A 19,402-nucleotide genomic window follows, 5' to 3' on the forward strand; every position below is an offset into this window, starting at 1 on the left:
TCAACAGCAACGTGGTGGTACATCCTAGCGGCGGCGGGAAGCAATGGGCTGAGCCTGCTGCCTTGGTGGGGGTTAAACACTCACTCTCGCCGCTTGTCCCCACTCACACACACGGAGCCCGCCCGCGCGACCCTCCGCAAGACCGGTGGGCCGCTCCGAAACAACTTTTCAACGGGCCTCGACGCGGAAAGTCTCCGACGGTGACGCTTTATCTTGGGGGTGGCAAATTAGAGGCCCGGCAAATGAAAGAGACTTGAATTTTTTGGGAGAAGCGAAAAAAGGGAGCAAAACACTTGGAGTGGAGAAGGAGGAGGGTGCGCTGTCTTCGAAACCATTCTGATCGAACTTCTCTCCTTTTTTTTGCTGGGACAAAAGCGTTCCGGTCACTCTCAAGGGAGCATCGTGGGACTTTTCCCCCCTCTTAAATTGGGAACTTTGGACAACTATGGTAACAACTTGTCAATAACTTTACTCGCCTATAAGCATGTGTTCCAATATTAACTCGCTTGAAATAAGAAGTTCCAGCTGCGCACGAAAAATCAACTTGCTAAGAGAAAAGTATAGCCAAAAACAAGTGTGAACCAAAGATGTCAAAGTGATGAAAATGAAGAAAACATCTTAGGAGCACTTGTGTGTCAGTGCGCTTCGAGGAAAGAAGACGAGGAAGAGCAGCCCATGCAGAAGACCCCCCTCCCTCCATCCCAAAGTGCTGGGCATAACAAGAGATTTGTGTGTTGTGTTGTGTTGTTGAGGGGGAGGTAAAGAGAAAAGAGACGGATAAAGTCCGAGAGTGAGGCGGCTAATTGCTCAGTCGCTCCCTCATTAGCATATCCAATGCGCGTCCGCTGGACTCCAGCCAATCCTCCCCACCTTCACACGGTGCCACTCATCTCCAAGCATTATTCACTATCATAATTATTATACCGACATGCGCAATCCAACGCACGAGAGCGGCTAATTCCACTGTTTGCCCCTGCACTCCGCCTGCACTCTCTTTTTGGAGAAGAACTTTGGCAAGTCGAGCGACCGGTGCGCGCTGCGCTGATGTGTCTGAGCCGCGCGCGCACGCACAGCCTCGGGAGCCCCAGAGCAGAAGCAACGGCGGAACCAACGCCGGGACGGACGACAGTGCCAGCACCACGACCAGAACCACCAGCAGCAGCAGCAGCATGTCCCGGCGCAAGCAAGCCAAGCCGCAGCACCTCAAGTCGGAAGACGAAGCGCCAATGAGCGGGATCATTTCTCAACATGGTGAGTCCAAATTGGACCTCCCCAGTCCAAAAGTATGCCTGTTTTTGTTTTTGTTTGTTTTTTTCCTCCCTTCAGGGGACTTAATATTTTTTTTCTGAAAGTGCTGATTGAAACAATTCAAGAAAAGTCCAGTATAGGATGTTTGTAAATTGAAACCCTTTCTCCGAGACGTGACACGCGTCGCGTCGGATTAATTTATTTTATTCATTTTCAAATAGTTTTACTATACATTACTTTGATGAAGTTTTGAGATAATTGTTAAATAATACAGTTTACACAATCTTGCACTTCGACGGGCCTTTTAAAAGGCCTTTTGAAATACAATAGAACTAAAACAATTGTCTGTGATTTCACCGAACGATTCTAAAGTGATGTAATATTGAGTAAATTGTATTTTGTTAAAATATTGATTTGATGATATAAGCATACACATGCACATTAAAATACACGTGCATGAGTAATAGATGGCAACATATTTGTGACACTATTTTGCACTTCAATGTTTTACCAAGAACTAATAAAACCGCCATTTAATAATTACTCTTTTAAAATGTGATGCATGAGAGAGTGTGATGTCCCTCTGCGGCTCTCTGTCTTCACAAGGACTGCGCCAAAAAAACAAAAACAAAAAAACTACCGCTAATTCCGGTGCAGGTTGAAGTCTTGTTTTGTCATGTAAATGTTTTTTGTTTACCCCCCTCACAGAAATTTAGCACACTTGATTTGTCTCCATTTCTCTCACTCGGCATTACAGCTTGCCTGGGGGGGAAATTGACAATCACGTTTTAAACGAACTGTAAAAACGTCTGTAAATGACAGAAATTCTAAAAAAATCGTCCACATATATACTCCCATGTGTTATAACATAAAATGTGTCAAATTTAAAGCATATATGATTAACTTATATTTATATTTTTTTCATTTTCAACTATACCATAATATTTATCTAATGAAGCTATAAAAAAAAAAGTCCACTTAAAACTGATTTGAATTCTATTTTCCAATAAATTGTCAAGTATGCACATTAGACACACAGACACAGACAGCAGTTTTGTTGTAAATTCTCACCATTTTAAAGTGCTGCACCCTTTCACACTCTCAATTAGGGTACAAATGTGTGCTATAGTCAATACAAAAACTAATCTCTTTTGCATGTGTGCGTGTGTTTTGTAATTGTGCTCACACTGCTTTACTCCCTCGAGTGATTATGATTTCAGAATATTTTACTAACAGAAACATTTCTTCTCTTTGAATGTGCAATGGTGGCCCTTGGAAGTCTGAAATGTGTAAGGACGACAAGGAGTCATTGAATATATTCTTTGCAGATATTAAAGAGCAAGTCGATCTAACTTAGATTGCAAATATCCCTATTCTGAAAAAAAAAGTATTTTACTGGCTTGTTCCTACCTTAACACCCTAGTGTGACACTGTAGTGTATCTGTGGTTGTAAAAGGGGACAAATGCACACTCCAATAGAGTCTGCCATTGTTTTTAGTGCCGGTGGAATGTTCCTCACTCTCCTTATTTAAATACTAATGGTCCTCTTGTTTTCAAAAATTTTAGAGAAACAATCCCAAACGTTTTTATTTATTCCTCCCACTGCAAACAGAGAAAGCTCAGGACAAAATCCGAAGCTACCCTACAGGTGGCATGTGACTGAAAAAATAAGTCAAACATCTGATCTGGTCTTTTGTATTTTGCCTATATGGAGACAAAGACTACAAGTAACGAATGCAGCTACAGGATTGCCAATCTGTAACTTGAGCAAACATTCCAAAAGTAACCATCAAGTGTCATCTAGCTCACGTGTGGCATATTATTTGCCTTCGGGCCTTCTGGATATTCGCCCCACCCCAGGGGTCTTGGGGGTTTTGTGTGTGTGTTAGGATTGAGGGGTGGGGGTGCTCAGGAGTGCTTTTTTAAAAGCTTGCTGACTTAACCTTTGTCCGGCCCAGCCGAGCAGGTCCTGCAGCTGGGTGTCAAGATCCTTAAACAATTAGAACATGGATGCCGTTGACCTTGGCCACACGGCCTGCCGGCGTCCAAGAAAGTGTGAACAGTGACAGGCTGTTCATCTTGTCGCTACTTCCTGTGCAGACAGCGGATTTGAAAACGTGCATGTGCGTGTGATGGTGAATACAAACACATTTTGACCCCACTTGTTCGGAAACTTCTGAAAGTGATCACCACCATAAAGTTAAACATGGCCACAACATCCAAGATTGCGCTTAAAGGGCCATAGAAAATCATATTGTACTTGCCATTTTATGCGCATAGCAACACATTTCATTGCACATTATGTGACAAAAATCTCCCATATGGGAAAACCTTTTGTAATACATGAAATATTTAAGAAGTTGTGGGATAAAATCAGTATAATGTAGTGAAAAGACCCCCAGCTGACAGTGTTAACATGCATGAACCCCCCATCCCGCCCCCCACCCCTGCAGTGAGGCTTTGTTTGGCTTTTGTTTTAATCTCCTCTCACCGATGGGTGCAGGCTGGTGGACCACCCACACGGAGTGCCATAATGTCTTCAAGAAGGCACTTAAATATGACTCACTTTAATACAGCTCAGTTTTAATTACCTTTTCATACAGAGAACGCGTACAGTATTAATAAGAAAAATCTAAATCTAAAAATCTAGCAACATGCACCTTTCAACAACAAGAGTTGCTTTCATCCTTTTAACATTTAGCTTGCTGATGACAGTGCTACTGATTACATTCTTATAAAAGGCCTCATCAAAATCATTTTTTTGGGCCTGCGGAGGAGTATCATCCATGATCATTATTTCTTCCATATCTCAAAACTTTTTCTGAGACAGAAGAGAGATGTTGGATGCTACATGCTTCCATAAACAAATTGTTCATGTTTTGGCTGCGCTGCATCTGCAGGCTCTATGACAAAGGCCTCTCTGTTAGTGCAGATATGACTGTACCACTCTGCATTCGAGCTGACCAGGCAAATGGCACACACTTGAGCTTGTGCGGGTCTGAGGATGTATGAACTCGTTCGGCGAGATGCTTTGTTTGTGTCGATGTAGTCAAGAGGTCACCGGACTAGAAGTGTGCAAGAGCAGAAATAATGAAGTCGTGGGGAATTTGTAGTGACAGTCATTATGCAAAAAAACAAAAAAAGAATTTTCACAAATATGTATGACATATGGGATAAATCTTAGTACATTAAATACCGTCATTTACTCAATTAACTGCCAGGAAAGCAATTCAGAATGTACAATGTTTTTTGTTAATGAAAAGACTCTCCTTATCGAGATCTCATTTTGAAACTTAGCTTAGCTGGCCACTACTCTACAATACCCAACGCTGATGCACGTCTTTCATGCCACTAACAAATCCTCAGGTGTCTTCGATTAACGTGTTTCAAATGCTAAAAGGGAGAGGCACTTTCATGAATAATTAAAAATTATTATTATTATTTCCATGTGCCTTTTGTTAAGTTAACTAACCCTAAACCCAACCCTAACCATTTGATGATATACATTTAGAGTACATAATTTTACTTAAATAAGCAGCACATATTTACAAGTGTAATTTTTTCTGTGTATATTAATGAAGGGAATCTATGACTGTTTAATAATCGCATTATTTGTAATTGTTCAATATGCCAATGCTCCATTCAGTGCACAGCATTGTGCTTTTCACAGAATCAGTGGAAAGCATGAATACCTCATCTGAAATGTCAGATTAGTGGTTTCACTTAGCATGCCAAAGATTTTTGGGCATAACACACACACATATTCAATGTCCACAATCACCCTATTGACTGTGTTCTGCTTAATATTTACATGGGAGTAAATGAAGACTCCTAAAGCTCAAATGTAAAACGTATTCCGGCCCTTTTTTCCCCCAGCCCTTGCTTTTTCATGCTATAGGAAAATCAATACATTAACACACAAATGTGCACAAGGAGTCTTGTACGCGCAGCCACAAAATGTCGCCTTCACACTGTGAGCCAATGGCTTAACTTATTTTTTAGAGAGCTAAAGCACAAAGCTGGTGTCTTGCATGGTATGAAATAAATCAAAATCACAGTGAAATGAAAACATGGATACAGATAATATTGCAGAGAACATATTTAGCCAACATGAAAGATTGCAAGCTTTGTTTTTTTCTGTCCCCCCCTTAATTTTTGTACTTTCTACAGTGCTGGTGAAAGGTTGGTAAATTGCATAAATATGAGGTGTGTGATACAAGTACAAGGGATGTGTGTGTGTGTGTGGGGGTGTGTGTGTGTGCGTGTGTGTGTGAGAGAGAAAGAGAGAGGTTACAGGAATACAAAGGTTTCCACTTCCAATTGTATGAAAGAGTAAAAGAGATTGACAGTAATACCATTCTAATAACTAATCATCTAAACACAATGCCTACTCATTTGTGTTGACCTTTCAGCCTCAATTATGGAAATGGATTCTTTGTCCGCTGAGGGGCTAAGGAGATTTTCAACCTGCTACCATGTGTCGCTGTCTTTTCTACTTGTCCCTTTTTACTTGTTGATTTTTGCTTGGTATCGCACAATGTTGTCCTATATATATATATATATATATATATATATATATATACATATATATATATATATATACATATATATATATATATAATTTTTCTAAAATTTGGAAAACCTTGCTTCAAGAATTCACATTTGATAAAATGGGTTTTAATGTTATTTATTTTAGGTGTTTTATTTAGTATATTTACAGACTACACTAAAACAGATATAGATACATAACAATTAATCTTGTACCCTGTGAGCATATAAATGCAGCACCTGACATTTTACAATTCTATTTCAATGGTAGGTATGGCGTAAATCCACTCCCTGAAACGACAAATTGCAGTTAGTGTTAGTGTGTTTAATCAAAAGCTTCATGTCTGCCTCACTCCACAATGATAATGTGGAATGTGTGCAAACAGCAGTATGGTACTTCCATTGTTTCTGACTAAAAGTGTGAAATTTGTAACTGCTGTAATTATTGATATAATTATTAATATTTATATATCAATAATTATCAAATATATATTTTATTTCAAGAGCGCTTTAAAAACAACCCCAGCTAAAACAAAGTGTGCACTGGTGAGCATACATACAAATGGAACATAACACAGACAATTGAAAAACAATATATAATATAATATAACATAGCATAATTAAAAAACACAAATTATTTCACAACAAAGGGGAAAAAACAATACAACAAATACGAACTAACACATAATAGGGACAAAGTCTTATGCTATCACAAATGCCAATAAAAAAAAGGTTTTAAGGTTGGCTTTAAAATTGAAGTGAGGGTGCTTGTCGAATGTTGAGGTCATTCAATAGAACACAGAAATTGTGCAGGATGCAATGGATGCCTTCGTGCAGAGAAATACAGGATAATGGCGTACATTACACCACTAGATGTTAAATTTAACAAACTGATAACAGAACAAATATAAACAGATACTAATAATGGGTACAATATAACAGAATCCAGTGGTTTTGATCAGGTGTTAAATACGTCAGTGTTCAAAGCATGAATTGGCTTGTTGGACTCGGCTGGTCGCATGAGGAGTAGGAAGTGGCTTGCTGTAACTGTGATTAAACATGTGTAACTAATCAGAGACTTTGCTGCCTTCACACTAGCATGTAATTTGTTGAGTCTGGTTTAGAGAGCATGGGAGAGGGAGAGAGAGAGGGACAAAACTACTGTGAATGTCTTACAGAAAAGCAAATGCTAGATTTCTTTTTGGCTATTATTTTGAGGTTCACTTCATTTAATTGTTTTCAATATGTTTGTATTTTGAAGAACTTTGGCCAAATACATTGCTCTGCAACACACGATAAACAGGCATAGGCATTTGAAATTCATCTGGAAATTCAGCAGCCTGATATCAGAGGGGAATCCTAATAGGGCCATCAAAGTCCTGATTTGTACCCAACAGACGAGGCAGCTGTGAATTGTATGAAATATTGGGAATCGATGGGCTCTATGGAATTTCATTAAGCGGCAGTATCCACAATTGATAGGCCCTCATAATTTGATGGATTGCACAAAGAAAATTATTAGCTGGCTCTCAAGACAGGGTGTGAATGCACAAACTCGGGCCTTGACAATTGGTGAACTGGGACAATTTGTGGGGAGTAAAAAATATATACATGTATGTATTGATTTCTTTTTTTATGTTAAAAGAGAGAGAGAGAGAAAAATCTCAGGTTAAAGCTTTTCAGCACTGCACTGCAAAATATATGTGATTTCTTTATTGATTTTGTTATTCATGAATTCTCATTTTTCCCCCTCTTCCCCCTCCTTCTGTATTCCCTTTAAAACCCCTGACCTCCTCCCTTCAGCTCGAGGTGATGTGCTGGATGATGCCGACAGCGGGAATGAAAGCCGCAGTGGCAGTGAAGAGACTCATGTGTGTGAAAAGTGTTGTGCTGAGTTCTTCAAGTGGGCAGATTTCTGTGAACATTTAACGAGCTGCACCAAGAACCCACTGGTGCTAATTGTAAATGACAATGAGGAAACACCTATACCCTCCCAGGAGTACCCAGAGCCCTCCCCTGTGCCCAGTTGCGCTACTGAGCAAGCTGACAGCGATGATGCCAGGGACGGCAACCGTACGCCTGCTAGTGAGGGTGATGATGTCCCAGAAATAATCACGTCAAATGAGGTCAGGATCCTAGAAAAGGATGATGAGGAGATGGAGGTGGAACTCTCCTCTGAAAAAAACATGGATCTTGAAGAAACAGATGTGGCATCACCTGAAGCAGATGGCTCCCTACCTCAGCTTGATGATGTGAGCCCCCCAAGTGTTACGAGCTATACCATGCCAAGCACTAATGTTACCCTAGAAACTCTGCATAGCACCCGGGTAGCAGTTGCCCAGTTTTCTCAGAGTATTAGGGCGGCGGCAGGAAGCGGAGTTTCTACCATGGCTATCCCTATGATCTTGGACCAGCTGATGGCCCTTCAGCAGCAGCAAATACACCAGCTGCAGTTGATAGAACAAATACGAAGCCAAGTGGCTCTGATGAACAGACAGTCTGCATCACAGCCTACTCTCAACCACCACAACACAGTGACTGGAAACCCCAGGCCGGTTTCTGCTTGTGCCCCCTCAGTTGCAAGTCAACTTCAGCTGCACAACTTTATCACTCCTCCCGTCCATCAGCTGCCTGTTAGGTTGCCGGCCTCTCTCAACAGCCAAGGTTCTTCACCTCTGACCTCTGCAATAGAAGGGCCTCACTCCCAGACATCAAGTAGAAGTCAGCCATCTAATTCTTCGGTGCCCAATACATCCTCCAGTAGTTCAATGTTTCCCCCACCCAGTGCCTCTGGATTGTCAGCTCTACTTCCATCCTGCTCATCATCAGTCACCAACATAACCATGAGCAATAGTGTGATAGGAAGCGGTGGAATCAGCAGCAGTTCCACTCATCCCAGGAACTCCAACACGCCGCCATCGATCAGTCACAACAGCCTTCTGAGCTCAGCTTCCAATCTACCGCTGATATCTCACAGCTCATCAAGCAGCGTTATATTCCCAAACCCGTTGGCTAGTATAGCAGCAACAGCCAATGCACTCGACCCCCTATCTGCCCTGATGAAACATCGCAAGGGGAAGCCCCCAAATGTGTCTGTTTTTGACACCAAGCCAAGCTCTGAAGACCCTTTTTTCAAGCACAAGTGCAGGTTCTGTGCCAAGGTATTTGGCAGTGACAGTGCACTACAAATCCACCTGCGTTCCCACACTGGAGAGAGGCCCTACAAATGCAACATATGTGGTAACCGATTCTCTACCAAGGGAAATCTGAAAGTCCATTTCCAGAGGCACAAAGAAAAATACCCTCACGTTCAAATGAACCCCTACCCAGTTCCCGAGTACTTAGACAATGTTCCTACAAGCTCAGGCATTCCATATGGTATGTCTCTGCCCCCAGAAAAGCCTGTCACCACATGGCTTGACAGTAAACCTGTTCTCCCTACTGTTCCCACCTCAATTGGGCTCCAACTACCTCCCACCTTACCAAGTATGATGGGCGGGTTTGGCGATTCTGCGAGCCTTACTCCTCTAAATAGGTCACCTCAAAGGCCATCACCACCATCAAGCGAATGTGCGTCTTTGTCTCCTAATGTTGTTACTGACTCTGGAATGGCCACTACTTCAACATCCCCAAAGCCCACACCAGGTAGTGATGTACCTCCTGTCATGAACCCTGAAGGCATTCTCCTGCCCCCAACCTGTCGACCAGGGGAAAACACCACTACCACAACAACAGTATCTCATGTGGTTCTCTCCACTGCAATCACCTCCACAACGATGTCTACTAGTTCCCAGGTTACTGAACCTATCAACAGCCCAAACCCAGTGTCCCACCCTGTCCTTCCCATGCTCTCTGATCAGTTTAAGGCTAAATTTCCCTTTGGAGGCCTCCTAGACTCTATGCAAACTTCAGAGACATCAAAGTTACAACAGCTTGTTGAAAACATTGACAAGAAAATGACTGACCCCAACCAGTGTGTCATTTGCCACCGTGTTTTGAGCTGTCAGAGTGCTCTCAAGATGCACTATCGCATCCATACTGGCGAACGACCTTTTAAATGCAAGATATGTGGGCGGGCATTCACCACCAAGGGTAATCTAAAAACTCATTTTGGTGTTCATCGCTCCAAACCTCCACTACGAGTCCAACACTCATGTCCTATATGCCAGAAAAAGTTCACTAATGCTGTTGTTCTGCAACAGCATATCCGTATGCACATGGGCGGCCAGATCCCAAACACTCCTGTCACTGACAACCTTCAGGAAATGGACACAGACCTATCATTTGATGAAACGAGTATCGATGCAATGAGCAATTATGATGACGATCTTCTGGATGAAATGGAGCAGGCTATAGATGACGAAGTTGATTTAAAAGATGGTGAACTGGACCCATCAAAACCTTATTCACCTGGAAGCTCCCCACCAACTTCTATAATGTCTAGCATTGCTGCTATGGAGAATCAGATGAAAATGATTGATTCCACTGCAAAAATGATCATTCCATTTAGTCAAAAGCCTAGTCAAAATTTCTGCAGCTATGGAAGAGAGAATGAATGTTTTCCTAGTGATTCCATGTCTGCAGTTGGGGATGCAGAATCTCAAAGCATAGGCAGTCCTGCTCTATCAGAGTCCTCTGGTTCTTTGCAACATTTTTCTCCAGCTCACAGCCACTGTGAGAATCAGCGATCCAAGTCCCCTGTTACTCTAAATAATCACAACAGTGCCATGGCAGTCGAGAGCCAGGAGAACAATGGAACCGGCTTGGCAACTGTGAAGTCTGAAAAATCCGAAACCCCGTCTCCACTTCCTGCTACAGAAGGCAACGGGGCCCTGGACCTGACTGCCATTCAACCGAGCAGAAACTTTATCAAGGAGGAGAGCCACTTCAGTATGCTGTTTCTAAATAGAGATCGAGGTGCGTACGAAACCGAACAATAAATACTTTCAATGGAAGATGAAAACAAAATCATTGCAGATTAAATGTTTTGCTATGCAGAGATGAGCACCTCCGTCATTACGTTGTTGATGGATAACCACCTTTTTGGCACGTGCTTTCACATTTTTGGCAAGTGTTTTATAACGCAAAGCCTCGAAAAAATACACGGACTGAGCACCGAATGAAGCAGGTTTACGTCCGTCAATCCGGGTCAGTACAGACAGTCCTACGGCGTATCTTTTTTCATAGCTTCGCGTCATAAAGCACTCACGAAATTTTGGAAGCACTCACCAAAAAGGTAGGCATCAACGACGGACCGACGGATGTGCCCACCTCTGTTATTGTATATCAGTATTATCTTACAGCGTTTAATATACAGTAACTCCTGATTCCTGTAATGATTGACAATTCTATCTCAAATACAAATGTATTAAAAGGTTCAAAACAGACTGGATAAAGTGTGATGAATGGATTTAAGCAATTAAAGATTCATTTGGTGAACCATTTCTCAATATTATTTGGCCTTTTTTTCTATTAGGTCTAAACACTCCTAACTTGGCCAGCACCGCATCAAATATGATCAAAATGGAAATGAACGGGCACAGCAAGTCGATATCTATGAGCGACAATTCCCACCTGCCTGTAGGCATCCAGGTTCCCGCTGCTGCAGCTCCCCAGACCACCCTGAGCCCAGGCACCAACCCCATGTTGGCTCCCCCACCCCCACGACGTACACCAAAGCAGCACAACTGCCACTCTTGTGGGAAGAATTTCTCTTCTGCCAGTGCTCTGCAAATCCATGAGCGCACACACACTGGAGAAAAACCTTTTGCCTGTTCCATCTGTGGACGGGCTTTCACCACTAAAGGCAATCTAAAGGTATATACTACAGTTGTTGGATTATAGCATGTCACCAGGATAAAACACACAGGAAATGTTGTGCATTCTACATTTTCCACTTAAACCACATTAACAAGTAGAAAAGTATACTGTAAAGCAGGGCTGGACTGGCACAACAAAATCTACCCTGGCATTTTGACGGCCCAGCTTGACTCCTGCCTAACATATAGTTCTGCCACTGATGTTTATTGATGATGTTTCAGTTTGCTATCTATATTCAAACTTGATTAACGGACTGGTCCCTCTAAGTTGTGGGCCAGTCTCTTGGGGGTAAAAAGTAGGAAAATAATAATTAAAAAGCACTGCATCTGCCCCAAAAGAGGCTGGCCTACCGAGCAGGTGCCCCGTACGCCAGTCCAGTCCTGCTGTAAAGTAAACTGTTTTCCATGACTCTGTGTCTAAACTGTTTCTGACACTTTATGAGCATCATAATTATTTGTACTTTGGTCATGTGTTTGCGTATTTTAGGTCCACATGGGAACACACATGTGGAACAATGCACCAGCACGCAGAGGGCGGCGACTATCTGTGGAAAATCCCATGGCCCTATTAGGTGGGGATGCAATGAAGTTCAGCGAAATGTTCCAAAAGGACCTGGCAGCTCGGGCCATGAACGTTGACCCCGGTTTTTGGAACCAGTATGCAGCTGCTATCACCAATGGCTTGGCCATGAAGAACAATGAAATCTCTGTGATCCAAAACGGAGGTATCACCCAGCTACCCGTCAGCCTCGGTGGTGCAGGAATAACTTCACTGCGCGCCATGCCTAGTGCAATGGACCGTCTGCACACAGGCAGCAGCCCTCCTATGATCGGAATGGAAAAAGCTACACTGGAGGTCAGGGCAAGCCGCCCCTTCTCCAGGTATATGGAGGAAAACAAAGAGATTGGGATCAATTAAAGAAATACTGTCTAGAAGCAAAGACTAAAAGTCTAACATGAAAAGAAACTGCTGATCCAGTCTAAAACTCGTGTTACTATATAATGTACAGATGAAATATTTTTTGCTTTTGGAAATATTGTATTTAGTGTTGATTAGAGGTTTTTGCCTTCCACCCATCCCCTGTTCACTTGATATTATTAAAGATACTTTGTCTCTTGTTTGGGAATACAGAATGATGTCTTGCAAGATTTGCATGATACAGTTTTTATCTGTATGTTTGACTGCTTTTATGAATTCCTTTTAAAACCTGGATTTTGCCTTATTTACAACAGGCAAACATCTTGGACAGGACTAAAACAAAAAATAATGAATGTTTGTTCATAGGCATTCAGTCGACCTTTACGAGTGCTCTTTTAGACTGATAAAGGGCCATGGAGAGACTGCAGTGTAGTGTTTCTGTGCTCGCCTGATTTTGTTTCTCATGAACTAGAAAACTTGAAAAAAATAATGTTTTAACTATTTTAATCTTTACAGTTAGTCTCCAAGCATTGTCTTATAATATTGTCCTGTGTCTTTAGTATTTATGATATTGACAAAAAAACAAAAACACACACACACAAAAGCGGGTATACAACAATATATTTAATGGCCCACACGTTTTATTGATTCCATTGTTTTTGTTTTCCAATCTACCGGCTTCACTGATGAATATATTGTTCAATAAAAACAGTAAGTCATGTGAGTTTAACAACAGAGAATACGCTGAGGTTTTTATTTGGATACCTGGTAAAACTCTGTATCTAAAATACATGAGGTGATGTTATATGAGGCTGGAGAAGTCCAAAGCTGCTATGACCACAACCCTGCTTTTAACCTTTGTAAAATAATAATAATAAAAATAAAAAAAGCGAGAAAAAAGAAGTGATCCTTTTGAAGAAATATCTATGTATAGAAATACAAACAAATCTAAAACAGGTATGCATATTTTGTATAACAAAGATAGACATCATGAGTTGAAAGTATTTGTCATGTTTGTGAATGCACTTTTTAAAAATAAGACTTTTTGTCTGTGATACTGTTAACCTTTCGACTGAGCTATCTATATGTGCTGTTTTCATTGTTTTCGGCTTATCACTCCTACAACTTGCAGTTGGTTATTGCATCAGTGCTACTCTTTGGAGTGCAAACCCATAAGTCAATCAAAAATCTTCGTAAATAAAATAATGACCACAATGGTGTCTTTTGACGTTTGTTCATCCTTTGCATCACAGTGCCAGTTTAAATTGGAGTTCATCAAAAATAAAAGGCAAAGTCAATGTCCTTAAAAATGTAAATGTATACATTTGTTAACTGGCTGAATAATTTATTCACTAGGCGTATGTGTGTTTTAAATATCATTTTTGTTGTTCTCTTTTTGAGAAACGTTTTTTGCCCTTGTTAATTTCTTTGGGACTACATCAAGGTAAGGACAAAACAAGACATAACAAAAATCTGTGTGCCATGTCAATCTGCCTTGATTTACACCTGTCAAGAAGTGTTTTAATGCTCACACCAAAAACTAAATGTTTACAAATTGATAGAAAAACAAAAACCAAAAACGCATCCTGATACAAATACATATACCCCCCCCCCCCCAAAAAAAAGATGATTAAGGGCATTTGAAAAAAAAAAAAACTATATTGTTGATGACAATGTACAAATTGCCACAGAGATTATTTTTTGAGTTAATGTTGCCATGTCAGAATGCACACTATTACTAAAGTCATTGTGCATTTTGTGTGTGTGGTAGAAGGATGATGGCTTCCTCCCAACTGTGCATTACATTTAGACATACACACACAGCACATACAAACTCAATGCTTTGTGTAAGAAACAAAACACCCCTTTGAATCACAAATGTAGAGTTGAATTACATTTTGACATATGTAAATATAAAATAAATGCTCATGAATATGATGTGTGAATGCATTCATGACAGACGCTGAAATAGATCTGGCTGCGCTGATGACATTATAGAAATGTACTTGAAGTAACAATCTCTCTCTCGCTCACTTTACAATATGATGTAACTTGATTTGAAAATGAAATATCAAGACTACATATGTTCTCTGAACAAATATTTCAAAATTTTCTGTATCTATGTCAATGTAAGTTTGCCGTTACATTAAAATAAATTCTATTGGCAGTTATTGAAGTACTGAATATTTAAACAGGAGTTTTTCTTTTTACTTTTATTTGAAATTATATTTCAATACAGTTCTTCAGTAGTCATACTGTAACCATGGATAATCCTGCTGATGACTACCTGGTCTGTGATTGTGCGCTCCCAAGGCAAAAACGGTAATACGCGTTGCCTTTTAGAGGCCCTTTTGTTTGACACTGCCATGTCAGCTAATGGCACAAGTCAAGTAATGAAGAAATTTCATAGGGACTGTTATTCTCAATTCAGGCATAATCAAGCTCATATTTGAGAGGAAACCAAATACATTCCACCCATTCTCCAACTCATGTGCTTGCATTTAGCGAATGGAGACAGCCAGTATAGGTTTATGTACAGACTTTTGTCTCACAATCTAAATGGCAATTGTTCTCAAATTTATCATATAATTTAATAGACTGGAGATGCACTTGGATAGTTCATAAAGGAGTCCTGTTGAGGCCTAAAGCGATTCAGTTATGAGGTCTTCACTGTCACATAAAGACATCTTTATCATAATGAAGATGATGATCAAAATTTCAATTTCCATAACAAAAGCTTCAATTTATTCATATGTTCTCTAATTCCATTGTAAACATTGATCTGAATGAGCAACTAAGGGGGAACAAACATATTCCTTTAAATTTTTTATTTTTTTTTGGAATCCCCACCTACTGCCCGAAGCCAGCTGGGATAGGCTAAAGACCCCCCGCGACGTTTGTGAGGAATAAGCGGTTCCGAAAATGGATAATATTTCATTATTCGTTATAATTTTAGACATGGAAAATCCTAATGTAATGTATTTTCTGGTGTGTGTGTGTGTGTGTGTGTGCGTGTTTGTGTGAATGAGGGAGAGAACTGTGTTGAAGGTGAATGTGTGCTGCATTTGGGCATGGCACAGTGTGAACAGACAAGCTAGGGCTGAGACAGGGCTTTCGGCTGTCCAGGCTGTTTGTTTAATGCCCTGCCGACTGAGAAAGTCTCTCTGAAACAGGTGCAGTAAATATCCCCATTGATCCAGAGGCAGGGGGCCCTATGATGATGTAGTGGCAAAGAGCCACAGGAGTAAATCTAGCCGACAGTAATCCAATCCCATTCTCAAGGCTCTGGGATCTGAGATAGGTGCTTTAAATCCAAAAGTGTGTCTTTTTGCAGAATTTCCCTTCATGTTGGTGCTGCTTCTCTCGTGTTGTACCTCATGCCTCAGCTCTAGAGTCAATAGCTTGCTGAGGCGCTTCAGGAGCTATTCTTTATGCTGGTTTTAATTCGAAAGTCTATGATGAGGATGCTACAAATTCAGCCTCATGTTGATCGTACTGTCAAACTCCACTACCAAACTAAAACCTGCTTGTCTAAAAACAATGCACTGCACTCCTCGTGAATGAATATAGATTAATGTGCTTTTATCACATTTTGTCTTTGAATATATATGGAATACTGAAAAAAAACACACACACTAGAGAACCCAATAGTTTGTCCTTTAAAATTGACCAATCTTGAAGATAAATATAACTGTAGTACTCAAAAATTACAATTCCAGACCATTCTTCAAACTTTAGAACTTAATGGAATAATTGCAATGGTTCTTTAAAAATCTCTCAATCCAAGTGAGGTCCATAAAATCATGCAAGTAACATGTGAGCCCTGAACCCCATCCAATACTTGATTCAAGATAATGATGAGTGACCTGTGATGCCAGAAATATATGTTTTGATTCACACAGATATTCTCCAAAAGTCTCATAAGAGTGAAACCTGATATACCTTGATCTCCAGTTGGTTAACATTTAGCAGTTACAAAATTTCATTGGCTTTCAGTGAAATGTTTCCTTTTCTGAACTCGCAAGTTAAGCTTTTAAAAAATAAAACAAAATTTGGCAAAGGTGCGCTGAGGATGTGCTTGGCTTGAAAAGGCCGCAGATGCATCAGGGTGTCTGTGTTGTTATGCCCCCACCCCGCTACATCTCCCCCTCCCCGCTACATCCCCCCCTCCCCGCTCCATCTCCTCCTCCCACATGTGCAAATCTTGGGAATTTGTAATTTATTGTATGTTTGTCGTTATTGTGTTGCATGGATGTGCAGAGGTTTTTTCCAGGTCTATACTGTACTGTGTACATTGTAAAGGAGCACCGATTGGGCCTTATGTTCGTTGATGTGCATCTGAAAATATTGTAGTGATGATATATATATATATATATATATATATATATATATATATATATATATATATATATATATATATATATATATATACATATATGAATGGTTGAATTGAACTTCAACCAGTAAAAAATGTCTTTGAGTTCTGAGAGCTCATTTTCGGAGTTCGAACACCCAAGCAAAAGCAAGCAAAGCTGAACGTACCTTGAAAACGGGTAGCCGAGTGAAGCCGAGCGAAGCCGAGCAATGCCGAATGGTCACGTTGCGGTAGTTGAGACGCTGCACTGCTCATTTCCAGTCAGATCGTGAATACTCCCGGAGGTGCTCCATACTCGCGAGTGCATTTTGATTTTTCCACAACAATTTTCTTCGCTATGGGCTCAAAGAAAGACAGCAGTGCCAGTGAAAGCAAAGAAAAACATACAGTGCTAAGAACCATAGTGGAATTAGGAAGGAGATAATCGCGCCGTTGTAAGTACCGTGAAATACGTCTGTAAATACTGGCAGGAGGACCCCCCTTAGCTGTTCAACAACGTGCCTGACGTTAAACAACGCACACATGGACCACTTAGTAGTCTAACAATATTCCCAAAGTAAAATACACAAACTCAGCACTGAACTAAAGCAAACATTAACATATCATTTATCATCCACTGATGCCATCACACCACAACAAAAAAGGTTAGGTATTTTTTATTGTTTAAATACTGTACAGGGTGTAAATGTAAAAAACATAAATATAAATTAGAATAGGAATTTTCTGTTTTTGGAGCTTGGGAACGGATTCATTGCGTTTACATTATTTCCTATGGGAAAAATATATTCAGAGATTGAACAATTCGGACTTTGAACACTTTGCAGGAACGAATTATGTTATATTAATTATATAACTCCGAGGTACCACTGTGTGTATATATATATATACATATATATACATATATATATATATATATATATATATATATATATATATATATATATATATATATATATATATATATATATATATATATATATATATATATACATATATACATATATATACATATATATATATACACACACACACTTCGTGTTAACTTAAAGTTACTTAAACGGCACCATTTTTTTAAACCCCCGATTATTTAGAAAGCCTCTACTGGTAAGGGAATTCCAGTCGCGATGCAGCAGAAAGGTTCACGTCAAAATTACCCAATAGAAATGCACTGTTTTGCACTTGAGCTACAATTCACAATGTTTAAGTGGAGGAGCCATTTGGACTGTGTAGCACTTCCACCGATTCCCTGCTTTGACAGAACGCACTCGGTAAGCGCCAGTGTTAGCGATTAGCACAGAGCTAGGTTGCTACAGCTCTCCAAGAGGTGTCCAATCTCAACCCCTCTGAGAACCAAGAGCCGATTGGATGCCTTTTTGTCACTTGGAGTGACTCCAAGCCATTTGACCTTTTCACGTAAGGCGTATTTTATCCAGCAACTCCAGAAAATAGCTCGTTAAGTGTAACATCGATATCGTCTTCTTGTTCGTTGCAGTAAAGCAGCGTCACTGGTTCGTATCAGTAAAGCATGAGCGTCACTTTACAATGCATCCAAGAACTTAACAAAATAAAAGCATTCAATGTTGTTCAAAGGAGTTACTACAACACAATTTAGCAGTAATAAATTAAATAATAATGCATATATTTGTGAGGACTGGCGTTTAGTTGGATTTTACCATTTTAAAAATGTGCAGAAGTTTGCCAGTTAATTCATGTTAAAGAAAAATAGATAGCTCTTAATATGAAAAGAACACAACGATCTTGTCTGGTTCATATGCAGTAAAGTTGCGTCATTTTACAATGTGCATCCGTATCGAACTTAACAAAATAAAAGCATTCAACGTTGTGCAAAGAAGTCATTATAACACAATTTAGCAGTAATAAATTAAATAACAATGCATATATTTGTGGGGACTGGGGTCAAGTTGTTGTTTTTACAATTTGAAAAATTTGCAGAATTTCACAAGTTACTTCAGTTTAAAAATTAGTCAGCTCTTAATATGAAAAGAAAAATGCACTGAGCTCTCACCATGGTCTTACAAACTCCATTATGTCATTTAGTGACAGAAAAAACACAAATCAATGTCACCCTCGTTTTTTTTTACAGTACAGTACATATTTTTACGTTAAAACAATTTTATGAATTGTTATGAAATTACTGTATCAATGACTAAACAAATGCAACGAAGGTTAACGTTTGATCAAACTTTTATCTTAACAAGAGTATGAAAAATTAGAAACAAATATGTTATTGTACATTTTATTGTAACCATATTTCTATTAGGTTAACATTTCTTCCCACTTTTGTTATGTATGAAAATTAAATAAAATTTAATTGTACATTTAATTGTAAATTTTGATTTAAATTGAGATATAAAATTTGTGATTAATTTGCGATTAATTGTGTTAATTATTGAAGTCGATTAATTATGATTAAAATATATATAGTCGGCTATGTTCCTTCTCACAATGGCGCAAACACTCCCTTAAGCCAAA

The 19,402-nt window shown here is 39.8% G+C and overlaps 1 protein-coding gene across 1 annotated transcript; it reads left to right on the forward strand.

Annotated features, from left to right (window-relative positions):
- The first annotated feature begins 1,015 nt into the window (after positions 1–1,015).
- Positions 1,016–13,749, forward strand: sall3a (spalt-like transcription factor 3a). The gene is made up of 4 exons (XM_086079433.1): positions 1,016–1,251; positions 7,600–10,713; positions 11,273–11,613; positions 12,103–13,749. Exons 1-4 carry the CDS (start codon positions 1,170–1,172, stop codon positions 12,532–12,534), a joined length of 3,969 nt encoding a protein of 1,322 aa, XP_085935559.1. The 5' UTR covers positions 1,016–1,169; the 3' UTR covers positions 12,535–13,749.
- The last annotated feature ends 5,653 nt before the right edge of the window (positions 13,750–19,402 follow it).

This window comes from Leptonotus elevatus, chromosome 6, assembly GCF_054856555.1.
Source record: "Leptonotus elevatus isolate MCC_2025b chromosome 6, RoL_Lele_1.0, whole genome shotgun sequence".
In the NCBI taxonomy this organism is placed as follows: Eukaryota; Metazoa; Chordata; class Actinopteri; order Syngnathiformes; family Syngnathidae; genus Leptonotus; species Leptonotus elevatus.